General features: G+C 38.5%; 3 protein-coding genes across 5 annotated transcripts in view; all 3 read left to right on the forward strand.

Annotated features, from left to right (window-relative positions):
* The first annotated feature begins 186 nt into the window (after positions 1–186).
* eif2s2 (eukaryotic translation initiation factor 2, subunit 2 beta) lies at positions 187–9,493 on the forward strand. The gene is made up of 9 exons (XM_077515138.1): positions 187–340; positions 1,722–1,902; positions 2,022–2,122; positions 2,235–2,364; positions 2,923–3,023; positions 7,242–7,390; positions 7,475–7,531; positions 7,646–7,731; positions 9,036–9,493. Exons 1-9 carry the CDS (start codon positions 326–328, stop codon positions 9,209–9,211), a joined length of 996 nt encoding a protein of 331 aa, XP_077371264.1. The 5' UTR covers positions 187–325; the 3' UTR covers positions 9,212–9,493.
* Positions 9,494–10,078: 585 nt separating this feature from the next.
* On the forward strand, positions 10,079–15,461 carry LOC144014847 (serine/arginine-rich splicing factor 6-like). The gene is made up of 6 exons (XM_077515145.1): positions 10,079–10,285; positions 10,652–10,812; positions 12,952–13,070; positions 13,142–13,344; positions 13,457–13,534; positions 14,483–15,461. Exons 1-6 carry the CDS (start codon positions 10,179–10,181, stop codon positions 14,874–14,876), a joined length of 1,062 nt encoding a protein of 353 aa, XP_077371271.1. The 5' UTR covers positions 10,079–10,178; the 3' UTR covers positions 14,877–15,461.
* Positions 15,462–15,670: 209 nt separating this feature from the next.
* The window catches only part of l3mbtl1 (L3MBTL histone methyl-lysine binding protein 1), a 136,887-nt gene continuing 133,517 nt past the window's right edge, over positions 15,671–19,040 (forward strand). For all 3 annotated transcript variants that reach the window (XR_013282596.1, XM_077515146.1, XM_077515147.1), the window contains exons 1-4: positions 15,671–15,710; positions 16,780–16,984; positions 17,193–17,380; positions 17,593–17,722. Coding sequence is in view for 2 of the 3 variants with exons in the window: in XM_077515146.1 (XP_077371272.1) it covers positions 16,810–16,984; positions 17,193–17,380; positions 17,593–17,722 (493 nt within the window). In the remaining variant the exon portion in view is untranslated. The remainder of the gene's footprint in view (positions 15,711–16,779; positions 16,985–17,192; positions 17,381–17,592; positions 17,723–19,040) is intronic.

Here is a 19,040-nt window from a genome sequence, read left to right on the forward strand (position 1 = left end):
GACTGGATAATATTTAGGTTTATTTATATATATATATATATATATATATATATATATATATATATATATATATATATATATATATATATATATATATATATATATATTCCAAACTTTCAAATACAAACAAAATAGGTACGAACCAATTTCGATCATATTTATGTAAATATTTTCGCCACTAAACAGCTACGTCGCATCCAAGTGACGTCATGTCACGCTGACGCATGCGCGCTCCACCACCAGCGCTGACGCAAGATACCTGCGGTGTAGAACCGAACGAGAAGCGAAAAGTAGCCAGGGTTTAGCCTCCGGTCCCTTCGTAAACATGTCCGGAGACGAGGTAGGTCAACCCTTACTTGTCCTTCACACACTTGATTTTGTAGACATTTTAGGCTGAACTATGTGAGTTGAGGGATCAGACAGGAGATGAGGATGACTTTGGGCCTCGGCACCTCTCCCCGTCACTAGTAGATCTCACATGGCCGGTGCCTAGCTAACAACGGCGCGAGAACAGACGCAAAAAACAAATCGGTGATCTCGACTTTGTTGTTATATCACACACCCCATCACTGTGCTATAAGCTACCTTTCACGATGGTTTATCCAGAGGACTTGTCACCGCTGCTGGATAACTGAAACTGAATGGAAATGAGCGAGGTTAGCTAGCATTAGCATTTGCCTTAGTGTTCCACATCTTGAACAACAATATCGATGTTTTTCTTTTGTCGAACTGCCGGCTTTGCTGCTTTCAAATAAATTAATTAATAAATGTAAATATTTGAAAGTAACAGACGCGTCGATATCTGATGTGAGGTTGTTGTGCATTTAGTTGCATATAAAAAATACTGTAAATGAAAATACCGTGAGATTAAATTTGGAGACCCACGACAGTATAGTCGTAATTACGATAGCAAAGTTGAAATTGCTGGAGGGAAGTGACGTAACATTAGGTGAACGAAGTCCTAATGCAATGTGAAAATACAGCTGTAAATTTGTGATGTAGTTGTGAATAATATATGAACTGTGCAAATTTGCTAAAATGAACTTTAACCTCAATGAAATTTAGATTTTATAAGTATTCCCTTGTAACATTTGAAACAAAAATAAGAAAAAAATATAATAACAAAATAAGATTACAATTAATATAAATACCGCTGGCGTCTGGCCGAAACATCCAGTAATAATTTGATAAAATTCACATTTAAAAAAAATTAAAAAATCTATGTTATCGGTCAGTGTTATTTAACAAATTGACCATTCAAAAGTGTTGTAAATGGCTTGGTCTCTGATGATGTAATGTTAATCGTTGAGCGTGACTGTTTTGGAGGTACACGGTTTTGACCCGACACCAGATATATAATGAATTTTAACTTCTTTTTGGTCCCTTAACACTTTAGTACGGTAACAATATGAAATTACAGGCAGAACATTTGACTGTTTTTGTTTTACAATATGTTGTATTTGTTGAACTTTACAAAAGAGAGAAAAGACAGGTCTTTTTTTGGGGGGGGGGAGTGGGAAGTGATTGGGACTATTTTTGTCTCGTATTGTAATTTGTGGGGGATAAAAATAAAAAATTAAAAAAATATACAATTTTAAAAGTGCTAATATAGCCTGATTAAATTGTCCAGGCCTTAATAGTGTAATAACACAAGAATAAAATTGCAACAAATATTGCAGCAAAAATTGTCATTAATTCTGATTCCTACTTGTCTCCTTCAGATGATCTTCGATCCCAATATGACCAAGAAAAAGAAGAAGAAGAAGAAGCCCTTCATGCTTGATGAGGAAGGAGACGGAGTGGGAGGAGAAGAAGTGAAGGAGGTGGAGGTGAAGGAAGCAGAACCGGAGGCTGGCGAGGATAAGGACCTGGACATGGACGAAGATGACAGCAGAAAGAAAGGTTAGAATTTCGTGTATACGTGTGCTACTGGGTTTTAACTATAAAACGTACTATCACACCAACCCTGGAGTCTCATGGCTTGAATCCGGAATAACGATAGTTACATTCCTATTTCCCAGAAACGTCTGACGATTTGAATGACCTGAACTTCTTCAACCAGAAGAAAAAGAAAAAGAAACCCAAAAAGGTGTTCGACAATGACATTGAGGAGGGGATGAAAGTAAGCAACTTTTTTTTTTTTGCAACTTTTTAATATGATTTGTCATGCGTGTTGCAAGTGCATCTTTTTTTCCCGAGTTTAAGCAATTTTTTTTCTTGGTCGTTCAAACCAGGAGCTTAAAATTGAGGGAGAACAGAGTGATGTTCTCGACGAGGACAACCTGGACCTGATGCTTCCTGCCAAAAAGAAGAAGGCCAAAAAAGTTGATTTTGATGAAGGAGAACCTCTTGAAAAGGATGAGGGTAATTAGTTTAGCATTTTAAGACAATGATGCAAATCAGCAAGGCCACAGATCCATCCAAATCACATTCTTGCATTTATTACTAAAATGCATGCATAAGAGGGCAACTAACAACAATAAATGTAATGTGTGAGCGCATTTCAGGCATGTCTGACTTATAAATTAGTACCGAAAAATATTTGTATACAACCAGCCAATAAATTATGACCACTCACACAAATTAAATGCATCTAATACAAGAGCGCTATCTACGATTTTACATTTCGGTTGTTCCTGTCACCATTATTGCCTTAATGTTGGAGCTGGTCGGTAATGATAACCCAAAATTACATGGAAATAGTTTTGCTAGATGTAATTTACACTTTGTTATTGTTGTCTTTATAGATTTTCCCTTGATTTGATTTTTTTATTTATCTCGATCCCTTCAATTTACACGTAAAGCATCCCGAGTACCTTAAATGGCGCTCTTTGAATAAAATGTGTAGCAGTAATTACAGTATTGTCTGTATGCATTATATATTAGTTTGTATTGATGGAATTGTGTTTGCATGTGATCCAGCACTGGAAGATGATGAGGGGAAAAACAATGATGGCATTTCATTCAGCTCCACCACAGGACCAGCCTGGGCTGGCTCGGAAAGAGACTACACGTATGATGAGGTAACAGTACATACATGAATGCACTAAGACGTAAAAGAAAGCCTGCCAAAGATTAGAGATAGACCGATAATCGGTCGGGCCGATATTTGACAAATTGGTACATATCGGTATCGGTCTGTTTTATTAATCTGACGGCCGATATGAGCGATCCATTTAAAACTCCGTCTTTTCGCTTCGAATGCAGCCCAGAGCGTCTCTGTCTGTTATGGAGTCCAACTCCAGCAATGTAACGCCCATAGCAGCATTTGATTGGTTAGCCGTGCAAGAGCCAGAACCAATCAGTAGTGTATGCCGTGTATCACAGTAGCCGGTCACACACGCACCCACGGACACAACGCGAGACACATGCTTCGAAGGTAAGTTAAAAGAGAAGAGACTCCGCCGATCGTTTCACCATGATAAGCTAAACACATTGAATTATGTTGTGTATTAAATGCACTATATGAATGGAGCTGCATTGCCTTGCATTGAATCCCCGCTAGCTAACAGTGGTGTGTTCAGCTTAGCATGTAGGCTAACACCCAGTAGCTAATTTGCTACTTGAACTACTCGGGGAGGGAATCACACACATTTTCACTTAATTAAGTAAATAATGTTTGTTAGAAAGGTTCCAAATATTAACAGTTGTCATTATTATATTGTCTAGTTCCATGTTAAGAGTAGAGTAATGTCATTATATTTACCTCTCGTGACGCACACATTGCATTCTGGGTCACGTCCACTACTTGTTGCATAGCGGTTATTATGCAGTGAGATGCCACAGTGACACTAAATAGCGTTTAGTTACTTTATATTGTGTTTATTTGTCGCACTGGTTTGCATTGTGTGCCTTAAGCTTCGACGTCGATTTGATTGACAGCTTGTTGTGCACCTCGTTAAAGTCCGCTCCGTAACTAATTAAGTGTCTCAAACACCGTTTAACTACACGAACGTGTTCTCTTCCGTATGTTTGGCATTAGTAGAGAAGTGCACTAAAGTATAGTGTGCTTATTTGCTTGTTTTGTCTCTCTTTTCACGTCATGTCTGCTGTGAGTTGGGACATTATGCTCTCAATGGATGCCACTAATATGTAACATCTACGGCCGTAGTCGGCTGCAATTAATGTTCAGTGATGTAATTTCGTTACGTGCCTCATACTTTGAATAATGAGCTCATGTTTGGTGTGTTGTATAACTTTCTCGTGTGTTAGTAACTATTCATGTGGACAGCTAAGACAGTGCTTGTTAATGTGAATTAGCAATGTTGCAGCCCAGTTATTATTTAGACAAGTACATCTGTGCCATTAAGTGATACAGTACAGTACAGTACAGTAGTGAGAGAATAGTGGGCCCATATACACACACGTGTCTATAAGTGTAAAACACATTAAACAGCAGAAAGTGGCAGCGGTCCACCGCAACAATGTCTGTTTAACCAAGTTATTCTTACTATTATTATAACCAAGTTATTTTACTCTACCTTTTTCTGCGTTGATTGGGGCATCCTAAGTGGCACTAAACTACATGATGAAGTGTCTTTTGACAGTTCTCTTGTAGAGAGGAGTAGCATGATATTGCTGTTCCCGATTTAAGATCCTCAGCTTATCAAAACTGTCTATATGGTAAACAATAACAATAATTATAATAAGGTCTACAAGAACTGTATGGTGTTCAGGGATGAATAGTTTTTCTCATGGAATTTTTTTTATTTATTTTTTGCTGTAGTAATAAGTAATGCCACAGCTGATGCACATTTTGAATGACAGGGTTCCTCCTATTACTTCAAAATATAAAAATATAACATTTATAGAATAAAACTACAAGTATCCCAAATGCTATAAAAGGTAATGTCACATTGGCCCCCACATTTAACTCCCCCCGCCACCAACGTCTTATTGCAGATAGAAGGATGTAAAATGAAAAGTGCAGTGTGAGAATCCATTGTAAAGAAGGGTTAGGGTTTGCATTATTCAAAAATTTGGTGCCAACATTTTAACTTTTACTGCAAATGAATATCGGCTTCAAATATCGGTTATCTGCCTCCTTGACTACCGATAATCGGAATCGGTATCGGCCCTGAAAAAAGCATATCGGTCTATCTCTACCAAAGATGTATTTATTTTTTCTTATTTTTACTGAAAATGTTGCCCGCTGTCATCATGACAGAACACTGGTAGAGACAATTGATGTTTATTTACACACTTGTTCTGAATAGGTTTACATTGGAACCTCTAAAGTTGAACACTGATCACACAACAATTTCTTCATATTCCGCCCCCCCAAAGAACAATGTAAAACTGTTGCCATCAAAGTACCATTTGAACATTCTTTGTGGTCATGGAAGTGGAAAAAATAAATCATAAGAACTGTTGATAATTAGATGCAAAAACAAATCACTCAAGTAATTGTGGAAATGGTGAAGCATTCCCACATATGTTATTGTGATTTTTTTTCTCCACACTTTTTTTGCCGCGTAACAACTCCCACATAATACTTCCAATTTACACTGTTCAAATTTCAACTAGCTTCAAAAATTCTCGCCTCCCAGGATATATATCGTCTGATTCCACATTACTTACAGTATTTGTTAAATTTAGCGTTTAATATCGACTTTTCCCCATTCATTTTCAATGGGACAGACATTGAACTTTTTTCTAAGTATCACTTTCCACGCCCACTGCCGTACATATAACGTACCATCATGACCAGTTTTCTGATACTACTTGGTGGCATAGTTGGTAAAGTGCATTGTCCAGTAATCAGGAGGTCATAATATATTATCTCGATTTAATTCATCAGCATTCCACATGCATTCACCTATTAGCGTTCAGCATTCCCACGCAATTTCTCCAGAAATTGCACTTAGTCTAGTTAACGCTTGATGTTGTAGTATACATTATCATGGTAATGATACAAATGCCATTGTGCTAGTGTCAGACCAACACCAGCTAAATTATCAGCCTCAACATTGACATAAAAATGAAATAAGTGAAGCCTTTTTCATTATTATTTAGTGCAGGGTTGTCCAAACTACGGCCCTGGGGCCATTTGCGGCCCGCCGTCCATTTTTTAGTGGCTCGGGACATATGCTAAAAATGGCATTTGACTCAGTTCAAATAAAAACTAAAATGTTTGGAGATGGTCAAAGTTGGAAGGGAGGGTATCGAAAATCACAGGTGCTATTAAAGTTTATTTTAGTTAACTAAAACTAATGAAAAAACTAAAATAAAAAAAACAATTTCGTTAACAAAATAAAATAAAAACGAAGATGCTTTTTAAAAAAAGAAAACTAACTGAAACTACATTTTATGTTTACAAAACTAACTAAAATAAAACAAAATAAATAATATTGCGCACAAGTACTACACATTAAAAAACACAAAACTAAAATTAATACTGAAACTAACTAAACTAAAACTAAGCATTTATTAAAGAACTAAAATTAATAAAACAAAAACTAACAGAACCACCCTGAAAACTAATTAAAACTAACTAAATTTAAAAAAACAAAACTTAAAACTAAATAATAACTAAAATGAAAAATTCCAAAACTACAATAACCCTACTGCCATATTACAAATAAATTGGTTTATATACCGGTGCATTTTTCTAAATATGCAAACGCACAAATAAATTATTTGTACAATTTTTAGGACTAAACACAATTTCTCTTCATAACATTATGTGGCCCTTGCGTCCTTCTGGTTTTCTGGATGTGGCCCTCAAATGAAAAAGTTTGGACACCCCTGATTTAGTGGGACGAATAGTCTCGTTACCATCTAGTTGTTATTGCACTATTTTCCCTCTTGACAAGCAAAATTTAAAAAATTCATTTTTTTCACATGGTCACTGCAGTCTCACGCACCACTCGCTGTGAAAGTTGGCAGAAAATGTCTGAAATTTGGAATCATTTTACACTTAAAGAAGAAGAAAACAAAGTGTCTCCTGAAAAACATAACAGCGCCTTCACGATCTCAAACACAAGGTATTGTTTGTTTGCTAGCCTACAAGTGCTAGTGAGAAGGTACAATCATGCCCCTACAAGTGGTTAAGAACTGACACAACCGTCAGTGCACTTTGAATTGCCTTATTGAACAAATAGTAACACAATAAACACGTTAAATCAAGAAAAGCATGGCGAACTGCCAGGCCGATATAGTGCTGGGGGGGAACCCTGTTGTATAAAGTGAATTGACTTTGTCACACACCTGTAAAAAAAAATATTGTTGTTGTGCAACAGCTCCTGAACAGAGTTTTCAACATCATGAGGGAAAAGAACCCCGACATGGTGGCGGGAGAGAAGAGGAAGTTTGTCATGAAGCCCCCCCAGGTGGTGCGAGTGGGGACCAAAAAGACCTCCTTTGTCAACTTCACAGATATCTGCAAACTGTGAGCCTCCATTGAGTCGAAATCTTACGCCTACCTGCCCATGTTTCGTCTTGTGCAAACTTCTCAAATGTGCGTTTACCACAGGTTGCATCGTCAGCCCAAACATCTCCTTGCCTTCCTATTGGCTGAGCTTGGAACAAGGTCAGTGTTGACATTTGCGGTGTTTATTTCACTTGTTAGTTTGAGCATGTCAAACACAAGCATCCTACTTTTTTTTTCTGTGTTTTACAAAGTTTGATGTTTGTGTCATTTCAGCGGTTCTATTGACGGTAATAACCAGCTTGTAATCAAAGGAAGATTTCAACAGAAACAGATAGAAAACGTCTTGAGGAGATATATCAGTAAGTAAAGTTGTCACAACACTGTGACAAGACTAATTATTTATTTATTTATTTTTTGGGTTATAAACATGTTGACAACTTGTATCAGTACTTGGGTTCTCTACATGGCTTCTTTAACCTTAAGTAAATGTATGTCCTCTTCCTGTTAAGGAGTAGAAGAAATAAACTAAATAGTTTCCGTACAAGGCAGAGCTCTCATCCTTTTGTACATGGGAAAATACTAGAAGTTGTTACGTATAAGAATGGACCTAAACCACCTTAATGAGAACATGCGCAATCATACGTGCGGACATAAAAAAAAATAAAAATAATACACAGTGTTAGCTAAAAGTTTGTTGACAATAATTCCACCAAATCCATGATGTGCCATCCCCACATCATCTGTTTAGTAACACGGTTTCACTTGCCCGCTAGATTTTTGTAACATTTCTTAGGGCTGTTCGATTAAGGAAAAAATAATAATCACGGTTATTTTGGCAATAATTGAAATCCTGATTACTCAAACGATTATTTTTTGGTCCAAAACAAGAAAATGTGTAAAAATATTAAGACTAATTAAACAAAACAAACACTATAATTATGTAAGTTCCGTTTTGACCAAACAGAATTTATAATAATATATATTTATTTATTTATGTTGGCAAAAACTTGAAATTGGAGTGTAGCATGTGCACTGTGCAGCAGGATGATCATTTATTTTATAGTACAAACGAAACAAAAAAAATGTTTAAAGTAAAAAACAAATAAAAAATATTAATTAATTAATTAATTAAATATTAATATTAAGACAAATAAAATTCTTTGGAACACTAATTATGCAAGTTTGTTTTGGATGGAGCAATTTATTAAATTAATTATTTTAAAATTTAAAAAATTTGCAAATGTACAAATAATAATAATTTAAAAATAATTATTAATCATTTTTTTACGGCCTTGCGAACAAAGCCTGCATCGACATAGTGAAGTTGGGCATCTTGCAACAAGCTTAACAATAGAAAATGCAACTAGCCTTCTGGAACATAACTTGTTCTTTAGTATGGTAGCATCTGTCCATGGACTGATTAGCTTGTGAATATTTGGGTGAGCGCTATAGTCTACAACAGCTTATATGCGTGAGTGTACTAATTTCTTTTATTCCGTTGTTAAAAATTGAATAAATAAATAAACATTGCAGCTCAACTATGGCTCCCCTTTTCCAAATATTAAATAATTAGCAGGTCCCGTTTGTCTGTTGAACACAATGTAATGATGCCTGGTTGAAATACACCGCACTCATCTCAATTTGTGTTTCCCCCACGCCACAGAGGAGTATGTGACGTGTCACACGTGCCGCTCCCCCGAAACCATCCTGCAGAAAGACACCCGCCTCTATTTCCTGCAGTGCGAGACGTGCCACTCGCGCTGCTCCGTCGCGAGCATCAAGACCGGTTTCCAGGCCGTGACGGGCAAGAGGGCGCAGCTCCGCGCCAAAGCCAACTGAAAGGCCACCGTGAATGGGATTGCCTTCTCTATGCTTCTCCTGGCTTTCCCTCTCTCCTCGTCAGAAGGGTCAAAGGCTGCGGCAGGAAGCTTCCTCCATTATGGAAAAGGACTTAATGCATTAAAGTGCAGGTGGATTGGGTTTGATTACAGTGTACTGCCCCCGAGTGGGCGAGAGGCCAGATTTCTGCCATCTACATTTTTGACTGCATTTGGATTATTTTGACCCTCTACATTTTTGCTGTAATTGTTGATTCCTGCAATAAAATCTGATTTATCAAAAGTTGAATGTTCCCTGTTCTGTCCTCTCAGCAGCAGCATGCAGCAGTTGAGATTCAAATTATGGTCTCGGTTGAGGCAGGTAATGTCATATGTGTATATAAAAGTGATAAGGTGAAAACATAACCGCCTACTAGCCTAGTGTCCATCACTTTTGTCATTTATGGGGTTTAAGGTTTGTCATTACAGATATCTATGATTCATTTGCAGATATCTGCTATGTGAATTCCGTTGTCGATATTGGTCACTGGATTTTTTTTAGACAAACCCCATGCACATAAATGGCAAATATACATCAGGTTAATGACGTTGCATATATGAGTTTTGATTTTGACAAGGCACTGGAATGTTACGAATAGTCAAAAGGACGTTTATTAGTGTCAATTTCAGATAGTTGATGTTGATGACAAAATGTTGAATCCGCTTGCCATAGCAACAAGACTGCCACTTGATGTGATATGTGTGTGGTTCGAGTTCCAAGAAATAGCCTTTTAATGTGAAGTTTTAATGACGGAAGTGTTCCGTCATTTGCTCATCTCTGATTGGCTTGTCCTGGGCTCAGCGGCCTGACGAAAAGAATCTTACGTCATCGACCCCATTTTTTTTCCGCAGTTTTTTTTCCCTCCCCCAGTGAGTGTAGCTACAAGAAGCGGTAAAGAACGTCTGCACAAAGTTTAGATCAATTCGATATGCCTCGCGTTTACATAGGACGACTTGGTTACCATGTACGCGAAAAAGACATCCAGCGGTTTTTCGGCAGCTTTGGCAAGCTCTTGGAAGTTGATTTAAAAAATGGGTGAGATTCTTCCTGGCTCTAGTCTAGCTTGTTTCAACGTCAACCAAAATGTCCGAGGTGTGCTGTTTTTGTCAGCGTCTGGGCGCTTTGGATTCACGCACGCGCTTGACAATATTTGCATAATTTTTTAAATATATTATTCAATTTAAATACGTGTTTTGGGATATCCGTATAATATTTAACCCGGGAAGCTAGTTTTGGTAACTTTGAATATAATGTTTTAGTTAAACGCCGCATGGCCAATATGGCGGTCGGATTCGCTACAATGCTAACGTTAGCTTAGCGCATGAACGCACCCAGCGAACGCACTTGAAGTTTTATTGTTGTGATTCGTTGTCGTCACGTATTTCCGTACTTTCTTAACAGTTACGGTTTCGTGGAGTTCGAGGACAACCGAGATGCCGACGATGCCGTGTACGAGCTGAACGGAAAGGATTTGTGCGGCGAGAGGGTGATCGTCGAGCATGCCCGCGGGCCTCGGCGGGACCGTGATAGCTACGGCGGGGGTCACTGGGGTGATCCGCGCGGTAAGTGTAGTCTTACAATAATACTCCCTCGACCCCTTCTCGGAGGGAGGTGTGAATGTGGACTGCACACAGTATTTCTCTATTTTTTTCTGGTGCTTGCTAACGTAGACTTCACAGAAGGCCTCGTTTATAATGTACTTAATAAAAACCGTTCTCTCATTTTGAGCATATGTGCAAGCTTACTAAGGAATGAAATGAGAGTGGTAGATTGTGCTTGAGTGACAAATGAACGTCCAATTAGTAATTTTTGTCTGATTGGTACAGTGGAACCTCAAACGTCACACACGGGGGTGAAACACAAGGTTAAAGTTGTCATCTTGCCCATTTGCATGTAGAGCTGCAACAAACTATTATTTTAATATGATTCTGTCAATCAGTTGTCGTTTTAAAAAACAAACTCTTTTTAATTGGGGAAACTATTTGTGCGTCCCTTTATTTATTAAAATCAGGACATAATTTCAAATTGGCAGTACAAAAAATGCACAAGTATAAATTATAAATAACTTGTGGTAAAAATGTTATTGTTTTCTAAAGTAAAAGTAGCTGTTTGAAGATGTTTGCAAATATCTTATTGTGAATAAGCAGTCTGATTTAATAGAGTACTGCAGAATATTTACTGTTGAGGAGGAAGTTCTGAGGCCAATTTTCAGTTTGACAAAATCTCTAAATGTTTAATTGTCAAAAAAAGGTTGCTTATTGATTAATCATTGCCCCTCTATTCACATGTAAAGAGTTATTCAATTTCAAAGAAATTAGGATGTAGCCTGGTATTTTATGCCGTTTCTATGTATTGCTTTTGTCAAAACAAAACCACATCGGGCATTTTGGATATTGGATTTTTGAGGTTCCATTGTATTTTCATGTCCGTACAGAACTATAGTTTAAGTTTGTTCATCTCATTTGTCATCTTGTGTGGTGCTCAGCCGTATGCACAGTGGATTTTATTTACTTTAATGTTTTTGCATTGCACCTTAAGTGAAAGAACTTGAGTTGTTGCACCGCATTGCATCTAAAGTGAAAGAACTTGTGAGTTGTTGCACCTCCCTGTCAAGTTCACACCACTTTTTGTTACACTTGTTTTGTGTCATTATTTGTTTGGGAGGGAGAACAATTTGCCAGACACACCCAAGAGAGCAGAGACTTTTAATTAGATCATAGCAGCTATATTGTGGCCCATGAGAGGAACTTTTATAACATCTTAATTACACCAGTTCACGATTCCAGTTTTGTGTGTGTGGATTTGCTTTCCAAATTTGTGTATCTCGCAATCAGTCACTGAAGCCACACCAAGATAAATTTTTAATTGAATCATCTGTAGTAGACTAATATTTTCATGTGATGTGTTTATTTTTAACTTCTATATCTTATCTATTTTTATATTCAACATTAACAAAGTCCTTGATGTTTCAATTTGAAAGAGTCCAGTTGCGGGCTGAGGCTGAGAGTCCATTGAGGCTAAAGATGACTGGCTAAGATGACTGCCTGTCCCGTTTGGCCTTGGCTTTCACCTTTACAATGTGTGTGTGACCTTTGCCCCCCCTTGATCCTTGGCTGACCTAACCGGAAGCCATGATGACATCAGCCTTTTGCCAATAGACCAGGGGCGATGGTGAGGATTGCCATTGGTTTCTATGTTGACAGCAAACACATGCGGAGCGGCTCTAGTAATCCACTTGCAATCGTACAAATATTGTGAGTAAAGCGGGAAACGTAGCCTTGTTCTGAACTAAATTTTATAATTTCAAGAACCTCCCATATGGATGCCTCCTGTCTTGTCTGTTACAGGGTTTGGAGGTATTGAAAGAACATCACTGTCCTTTTTTTTTTTTTTTTTTTTTTTTGTTTGTTTTATGCCGCTAAGCCAAAATGCCGTAAACCGGAGTAAGAAAAAGGCTTTGTATTGCCGGGCAAAGCTGCAGTGTTTGCAGCAGAGCCCAATCGCCAAATGCACAAAAATTACAACTCTGTAAAAGTTCATGCAGTAGCTCTGAAGCTTTGTGATTAAGTTATGGCACCAGAGTGACCTTGTTTCATTAAATGCACACTTAAATTATCCTCGTATCGGGCTACCTTATCCATTTTAATATTGGAAGCCACGGTGGTGGTTTTGACTATGTCCACGTGCTGTTGTTTTTAAAGGTAGCGGTTACGGCAGTCGGAGCCGCACAGGCAGGGACAAGTACGGGCCCCCGGTTCGTACCGAGTATCGTCTGATTGTGGAAAACCTGTCCAGCCGCTGCAGTTGGCAGGACCTCAAGGTACGACTTTGACCGTCGCTTTGCACCTGCTTTCGTTCGTGCTGCTGGCCTCATTCTTCAGTCTTCTCCAGGATTTTATGCGTCAGGCAGGTGAGGTCACTTATGCCGACGCCCACAAGGAGCGCGCCAACGAGGGAGTGATTGAGTTCCGCAGCCAGTCGGATATGAAGCGCGCGATAGACAAGTTGGACGGGACAGACATTAATGGCAGAAAGATCCGCCTGGTGCCGGACCGGCCTCGCAGGCAAAGGTCCTACTCTGGCAGCCGTTCAAGGTGGGACTACTGCTTCTCACACAATTGTTATTCTTTTTTTTCTTTTTTTTTTCTTTTTTAATATTCCAAAAATGGATTGATGTATTAGAATGTTGATAATGTGTTGTTGCAGATCTCGAAGCCGTCGTCGCTCCCGCAGCAGGAGCCGTAGGAGCAGAAGTTCCAGAAGTCGCTCCAGATCCAAATCGAGGTGAGAAATAGTGGTGCATTTAACATGCATAAATGTTGCCCTCAAATCCAGCAAATTCCATATTTGTATAACTTTTGTGGCTGGGTACCTCGCGATACAAGGCTCACGATAATGATTATATGACGATATCGTGATTATCGATATATTGGTCAGGTAATAAATCCACAATAGTCTACGATAAAACGACTCAAAACACAAACTGATGTTTTTTCAATGAGAAGATAGTTGCTTTTTGTACCATCACTGAAACACAATATTAAAACTGGTGTCTTCTTCACAGTGAGTACTTTAGTGTATTTAAAAAAAAAATACATGTTTTCTTAGTTCTGTGAACAAATTTGTGTCTTCTTTAACACTGTTATGTAACATTTCAGTCAGTTACATAGTCAATTGTTTCATTTTATAAACTATGGCACAATTTTTTTGTGTAACGTTGTAAAAGTAAATGCATAAAATTACTTGCATATTAAATCAATATTAATATCCCTCAGAAATTGTGTGCTTCAAAAAATCGAAGCATAAAATATGTTTTAAAATGTTAAAATTGAAGCTACAATACACATTTTGCATAGAAACGTATGCGAAACGGAGTCAGTTGCTGGACGAATAATTGTCTTAAACAAGTAAAAGTAAGCTATTCTTTGCCTGAAGATTTACATATATTTCCCCGCCACTCTTGAGGCGCTCCCCCTAGTGGCCCACTAAGTAATGAACAATGGAGCCATTATAGTGGCTGTATATTAACTACAAATATCGCGAAACTTATGTAGGCGTATCGATAATCTATCGGAGGCAAGGTATTACGATATATCGCGATATTGATATATCGTCACACTCCTATGTTCCATTGTATTCAAACTTTATGTAGTGAAGAAAGCAAGTACAGTTGTGATCTTCAGAAAGTTTCTGTTCACTCATCCCACTTCTTTGCATATTTTCTCCATGCAGGTCCGGTTCGCCCAGCAACAAGAAATCTCCAAGGAAGTCTCGCTCCAAGTCAGGCGAGAGCAAGTCGCGCTCTCGCAATCGCAAGTCTCGTTCGCAATCCAAGTCCAAATCCCTGTCCCGATCCCCGGAGCACAAATCAAAGTCCCGCTCAAAGAGTTGTTCCAAGGCGAAGTCTGAGCGGGAATCCCGTTCCCCGTCCAAGGAGAAGGCTGACAAGAAGTCGCACAGTCGCTCGGCCTCCCCTGTTGAGAACGGGAATGATGAGCGTGAGCCCAAATCCACATCCCGCTCCCCTTCCCCACGTGAGGACGACCGCCGTTCCCCATTCAGAGAAGGGCGCTCTGCCTCCCGTTCAAGATCTCGTTCGCGGTCTAGATCGGCTTCTCAGGATTAGGGCAGAATTCACATCGAGTGCCAGTCCTTTTCTGTACATAGCAAAGCAGTGTTGACATTCTGGTTTCCGCTTCCCGGATTGTCCACATTGGTCTTTAAAATCATTGTTTTTGGTCTAGCTGCAGTAAGAAAGTCACTGCATCATTTGCTGGGCCCTACACATCCAGATGGCTTCCAAATAGATGTACAAACAACTTTGTGATTTTTTTTTCTTCTGGGTTGTATGCATTGATTTCCTCCCCAAAATGTATTATTTTCATGGAAAATGGTAATTTTTCATTAGAACTTCAATTGACTTGGCAAAGCCCATGTACACAGAGTTCTCTTGTCAGAATTACACAGTACAATTACAGTACTTATGTGTGAAATTTCAGTTTGTTTGTCCCCCCCCCCCCCTCCCCATAGAAATGTTGAACACAAAACTGTGTTGTTGCCACTGAACTCAAATACAGCAGTATGGAAGGTCTACTTGTGGTCTTAAACTCCTGATATATGGAAATATTCTTGTGCATTTTTTCCCTTTATACTAGCCACTCAAGTATTTCTTTTTGCTATGATAGTATGTTTATTAAAGGTCTTTAACTCACGCGTTGGTCTGTGAAGCTGTTTTGTCGATATGACTCAAATTCTGCTAATTATGTATAATAAAAAAAACACCAAATTAATATCGCTTGATAAGAGATTAAAAGGCATATGCTGTTTAGGTGACTTCATAAGCAGTAAATGAATCCAGTTTGGACCGTCACAAAGCGGTGTGGTTCCGCTCGAGCGTCGACTGCTTCATGCGTCCGCGCATGCGCAGTGAGAGCCCGGGGGCCGCAGGAGAGCAGAGCTGGTAAGCCCAAATTTTCACTTCTAAAATTGACCCAAAGACGCGAATTAGCTCAATATTTAGGGATCTCGTGCGGATCTGTGAGGTGCTGTCGTGATGGTAATTGATCCAATGTAAACACGTTTGCCGTTTGTGTTTTCCTCAAGCGGAGAGACGTTTTAGCTTTATTATGGGCACCATCACCCACCAAGCTTTTAGCATAAATTTAAGAAAATGACACCGGTGTAATTGTCGTAATTGATTTAATTAGTTGAAAAATAGTGCAAACCGCTTTGTTTCTGTTGGACACACCAGCGCTTGATGCTATGACTACGTTGAGAAAAAAAAAAAAAAAAACTAACCGGAATACGTCTCCACGTTCGTTAAAAAAAGAAGAAGAAAAAAAGTCGTTTTAAGGTTTTCGATACCGTTTTTTTGCTTTAAGCCTTACCCAACCTCCGCCATTTTAAATGAAATGTGAAAACTGGCACATTAATATGTATATGTTGATGTGTCACTATAGTTTATTTTATTGGAGGTGATAGCTGTTTTAAAGTCATACAGTGTGTCTTCATTGTACAAAATAACACTCGTAAATACTGTAGTGACTTTACATATGAAGGGTTGGCGAGAGCAGGGGTCCGAGGTGTCTGCTCATTTTTATTTTTAATTTACTGATACTGTGCCATGGCTTAATTGTGATGCATTAATTACAGTCGAGGTCAATATAGTATCATTGCTTTTAATTTAAGATTAAGAACAGGAATGCCTGCAAACTAACCACGTTGATAGATACTGTCACTATGTTACAAATTAGATGAGGTTACAGTGTCAATTTAGTCAAACGTCAAATTGAATTGTCACCACCTTTCTGAAGGTTTTCCAGAACAATCCAAAAATTCTTAGGTATTTTCTGGTTTATAGAGCTTGAATTTCACATTCGAAGATGCTGTAATCAATCGAGGCAACATTTGCTTATTTTCTACACAGTGCAAACTGGATGCTGGTCAACTTCAGATAGAACTTTCTCCCGCTTAATCAGGGAAGGAAGGTAATAATAAAAATGACAGTACTGTCGCATGTTGTGTTGCAGCACTCCAGAGTAAAGCACAGGGCCACCACTATGAGTGCCAAAGTCAGCATGGAGTGTCCGCCCAAAGAGCCAGACTGTACCCCCGTGGCCCCGACCAACCTACCCTCCCCTTCGCCAGGTGAAGCCATCCTCCTATGCGGGGTGGATAGTGTGGCCAAACAACCTCGGCCTCAGACGCACACCACCACAGCTCTGCTCCTACCAGGTGATGCCACTGTGATACTGTCATTTGTGCAACCTAAGATGGACATACAATCTACTTTATACAATTGAAATTAACATGGACAAAAAGTCAATGATTTAAGTAGTCTTTAAATATTGACTGAAACACATGATTGCACTGCAGTATGTTCTAATCTGACGTGTTAAGACGCCACTGATGCAAAACGGTCACTGTTTGCACTCTTTTACAGTTCCAGCTCCGGGCCATCAAAAAGTGGAGCTGGCACCAACTATGGCAGTGAGTGATCCAAGTAAAGCAGGCAGGGCCCCTGAGACAGTCAAGCCCACTTTGACAGCGCAGGTGGCGGGGGCTTGTAGCATCGTCCACGTCCTCGAGTGGAAGGAAGGGATGGCCATCCTGCCCGGGAGTAACCTCAAGGTGTACTGAGAGAACTTGTTATTCATTTGTGACAGCTTATTTATTTTATTTTATTATTATTTATTTTTATTTGAGTTGTATGTTGATGTGGCGCCTCATTTGTTTTCACTGTAATTTAGTGTAAGTTTATAATCATTAAAATGCTGGCAAAAGAAATAATTTTCAATAAATAACATAATGGATGTATTAAAGCAGTTTTTGTGGTTGTTTAGTTTTGTGTCAGTGATGTAGGAGCCCTGAGTACATTGATCACTCCAGGAACCACCAGCACCACCAATGAACCTGCAGCAGGGACTTCTAGTAGATTGATCAATGCAGAAGGCTCCCCACTGGACAAGCAAGGTAAACCATTACAACCGCAAGTTTGCTCTTTGCACCTTTGGGAGAGATAGAAATCAACATCTTTACATCATTCATTTGTTCATTTCGGAAGCATGTTGCATTCACTTGGGAAAAAAAAACAAAAAACTCCTGTTTTAATATATTTGTGTGTGTATTTTTTATGTATTTATTTATTTATTTAACAAAAAAAAGCAGGGAAATTTGCTCAGAAAAACAGAAATAAATAATTGGAAAAACTGGGGGGAAAAAATCAAATAAAAAATAAATAAATAATATACTCACCCCCCCCCCCAAAAAAAAAAAAATACAGCTCAACTATATTTTTAACTATTGACCAGGCAGATGACCAGAGCAATAGAGCAATCATTTTATTTGATCAATGAATAGTAAATAGATGAATAATGAATACATCCAATAGGCTCGACTGCATTATGTGATTTTCTGCATGAAAAGTTTTTTTCATTTCTAGCTCACCATAAATGCAACATCACTTTGTATTGTTCCTGTTTTTCATGCTCTTGTCTGATCTATATGTGGCAACCTGCTGTTATGTCAGCCCGAATTGACTTTGACAAAGCTGATGTCTCCCATGTGACATTGACAGTGTACTAGCTAGTACAAAACTCATCAGTCATTTCATTAGGTACACCTGCATAATTCAATGCTGTGACAAAAAAAAAAAAGGTTATGTATGCAGTACAAACGTGGACAACATTATTGCTACCCTTATGTTGTTCGTATAAAGAAAGAAAAACCCAGAATGGTCACTGCAATAATTAGAACTTGCCAAAAGACTACAGAGACAACTTTCATGGTATTCTGAAAATGTGCTATCTTGATCTAAAGCCAAATTACTTTCGACAGTTGCATACAGTATATCTCATTGAGAGTTACAGAACTCATTTGATTGCAGTGACGGCCTTAAAAGGTTGTGTAACAGCAAATCACTCTCTGTAGGTTAATTAAGGGTACCATCATTTTTGTTCCGGCTGGTTTAATTAATTGATTTATTTATTTATCTTAATTCGGTTGGGCTCCAAAATAAAAGAAATGCCTGATTGCCATTTGTACTTTTTCTGGGATTATTTTTTTTTTTTAATTTAATATCCTTGTTAGTTTCAAATTATTGCATCGTGGGTTTTGTATTTGTTTACTAGAGGGTACCAACAATTTTGTCCACTTGTTTGTATTCCTGTATTTACTCTACCTTACTGCTTGTTTTTGACCAATAAGAAATATTAATTTAAATTCAGAGATTCCGCAGTACATAAAGTTCTCGAATGTTAAAGGGGAAGTCAAGTCTAAGATTTTCTTTACA

Source organism: Festucalex cinctus, chromosome 2 (assembly GCF_051991245.1).
Source record: "Festucalex cinctus isolate MCC-2025b chromosome 2, RoL_Fcin_1.0, whole genome shotgun sequence".
Taxonomy (NCBI): domain Eukaryota; kingdom Metazoa; phylum Chordata; class Actinopteri; order Syngnathiformes; family Syngnathidae; genus Festucalex; species Festucalex cinctus.

Coding starts and splice junctions, on each gene's coding strand:
- LOC144014847 (XM_077515145.1), top strand. CDS start 10,179: ATGCCTCGCGTTTACATAGGACGACTTGGTTACCATGTACGCGAAAAA. Junction 10,813..12,951: donor TCACTGGGGTGATCCGCGCG/GTAAGTGTAGTC, acceptor TTGTTTTTAAAG/GTAGCGGTTACGGCAGTCGG. Junction 13,535..14,482: donor CGCTCCAGATCCAAATCGAG/GTGAGAAATAGT, acceptor TTCTCCATGCAG/GTCCGGTTCGCCCAGCAACA.
- eif2s2 (XM_077515138.1), top strand. Junction 2,123..2,234: donor ACATTGAGGAGGGGATGAAA/GTAAGCAACTTT, acceptor CGTTCAAACCAG/GAGCTTAAAATTGAGGGAGA. Junction 3,024..7,241: donor GAGACTACACGTATGATGAG/GTAACAGTACAT, acceptor GTTGTGCAACAG/CTCCTGAACAGAGTTTTCAA.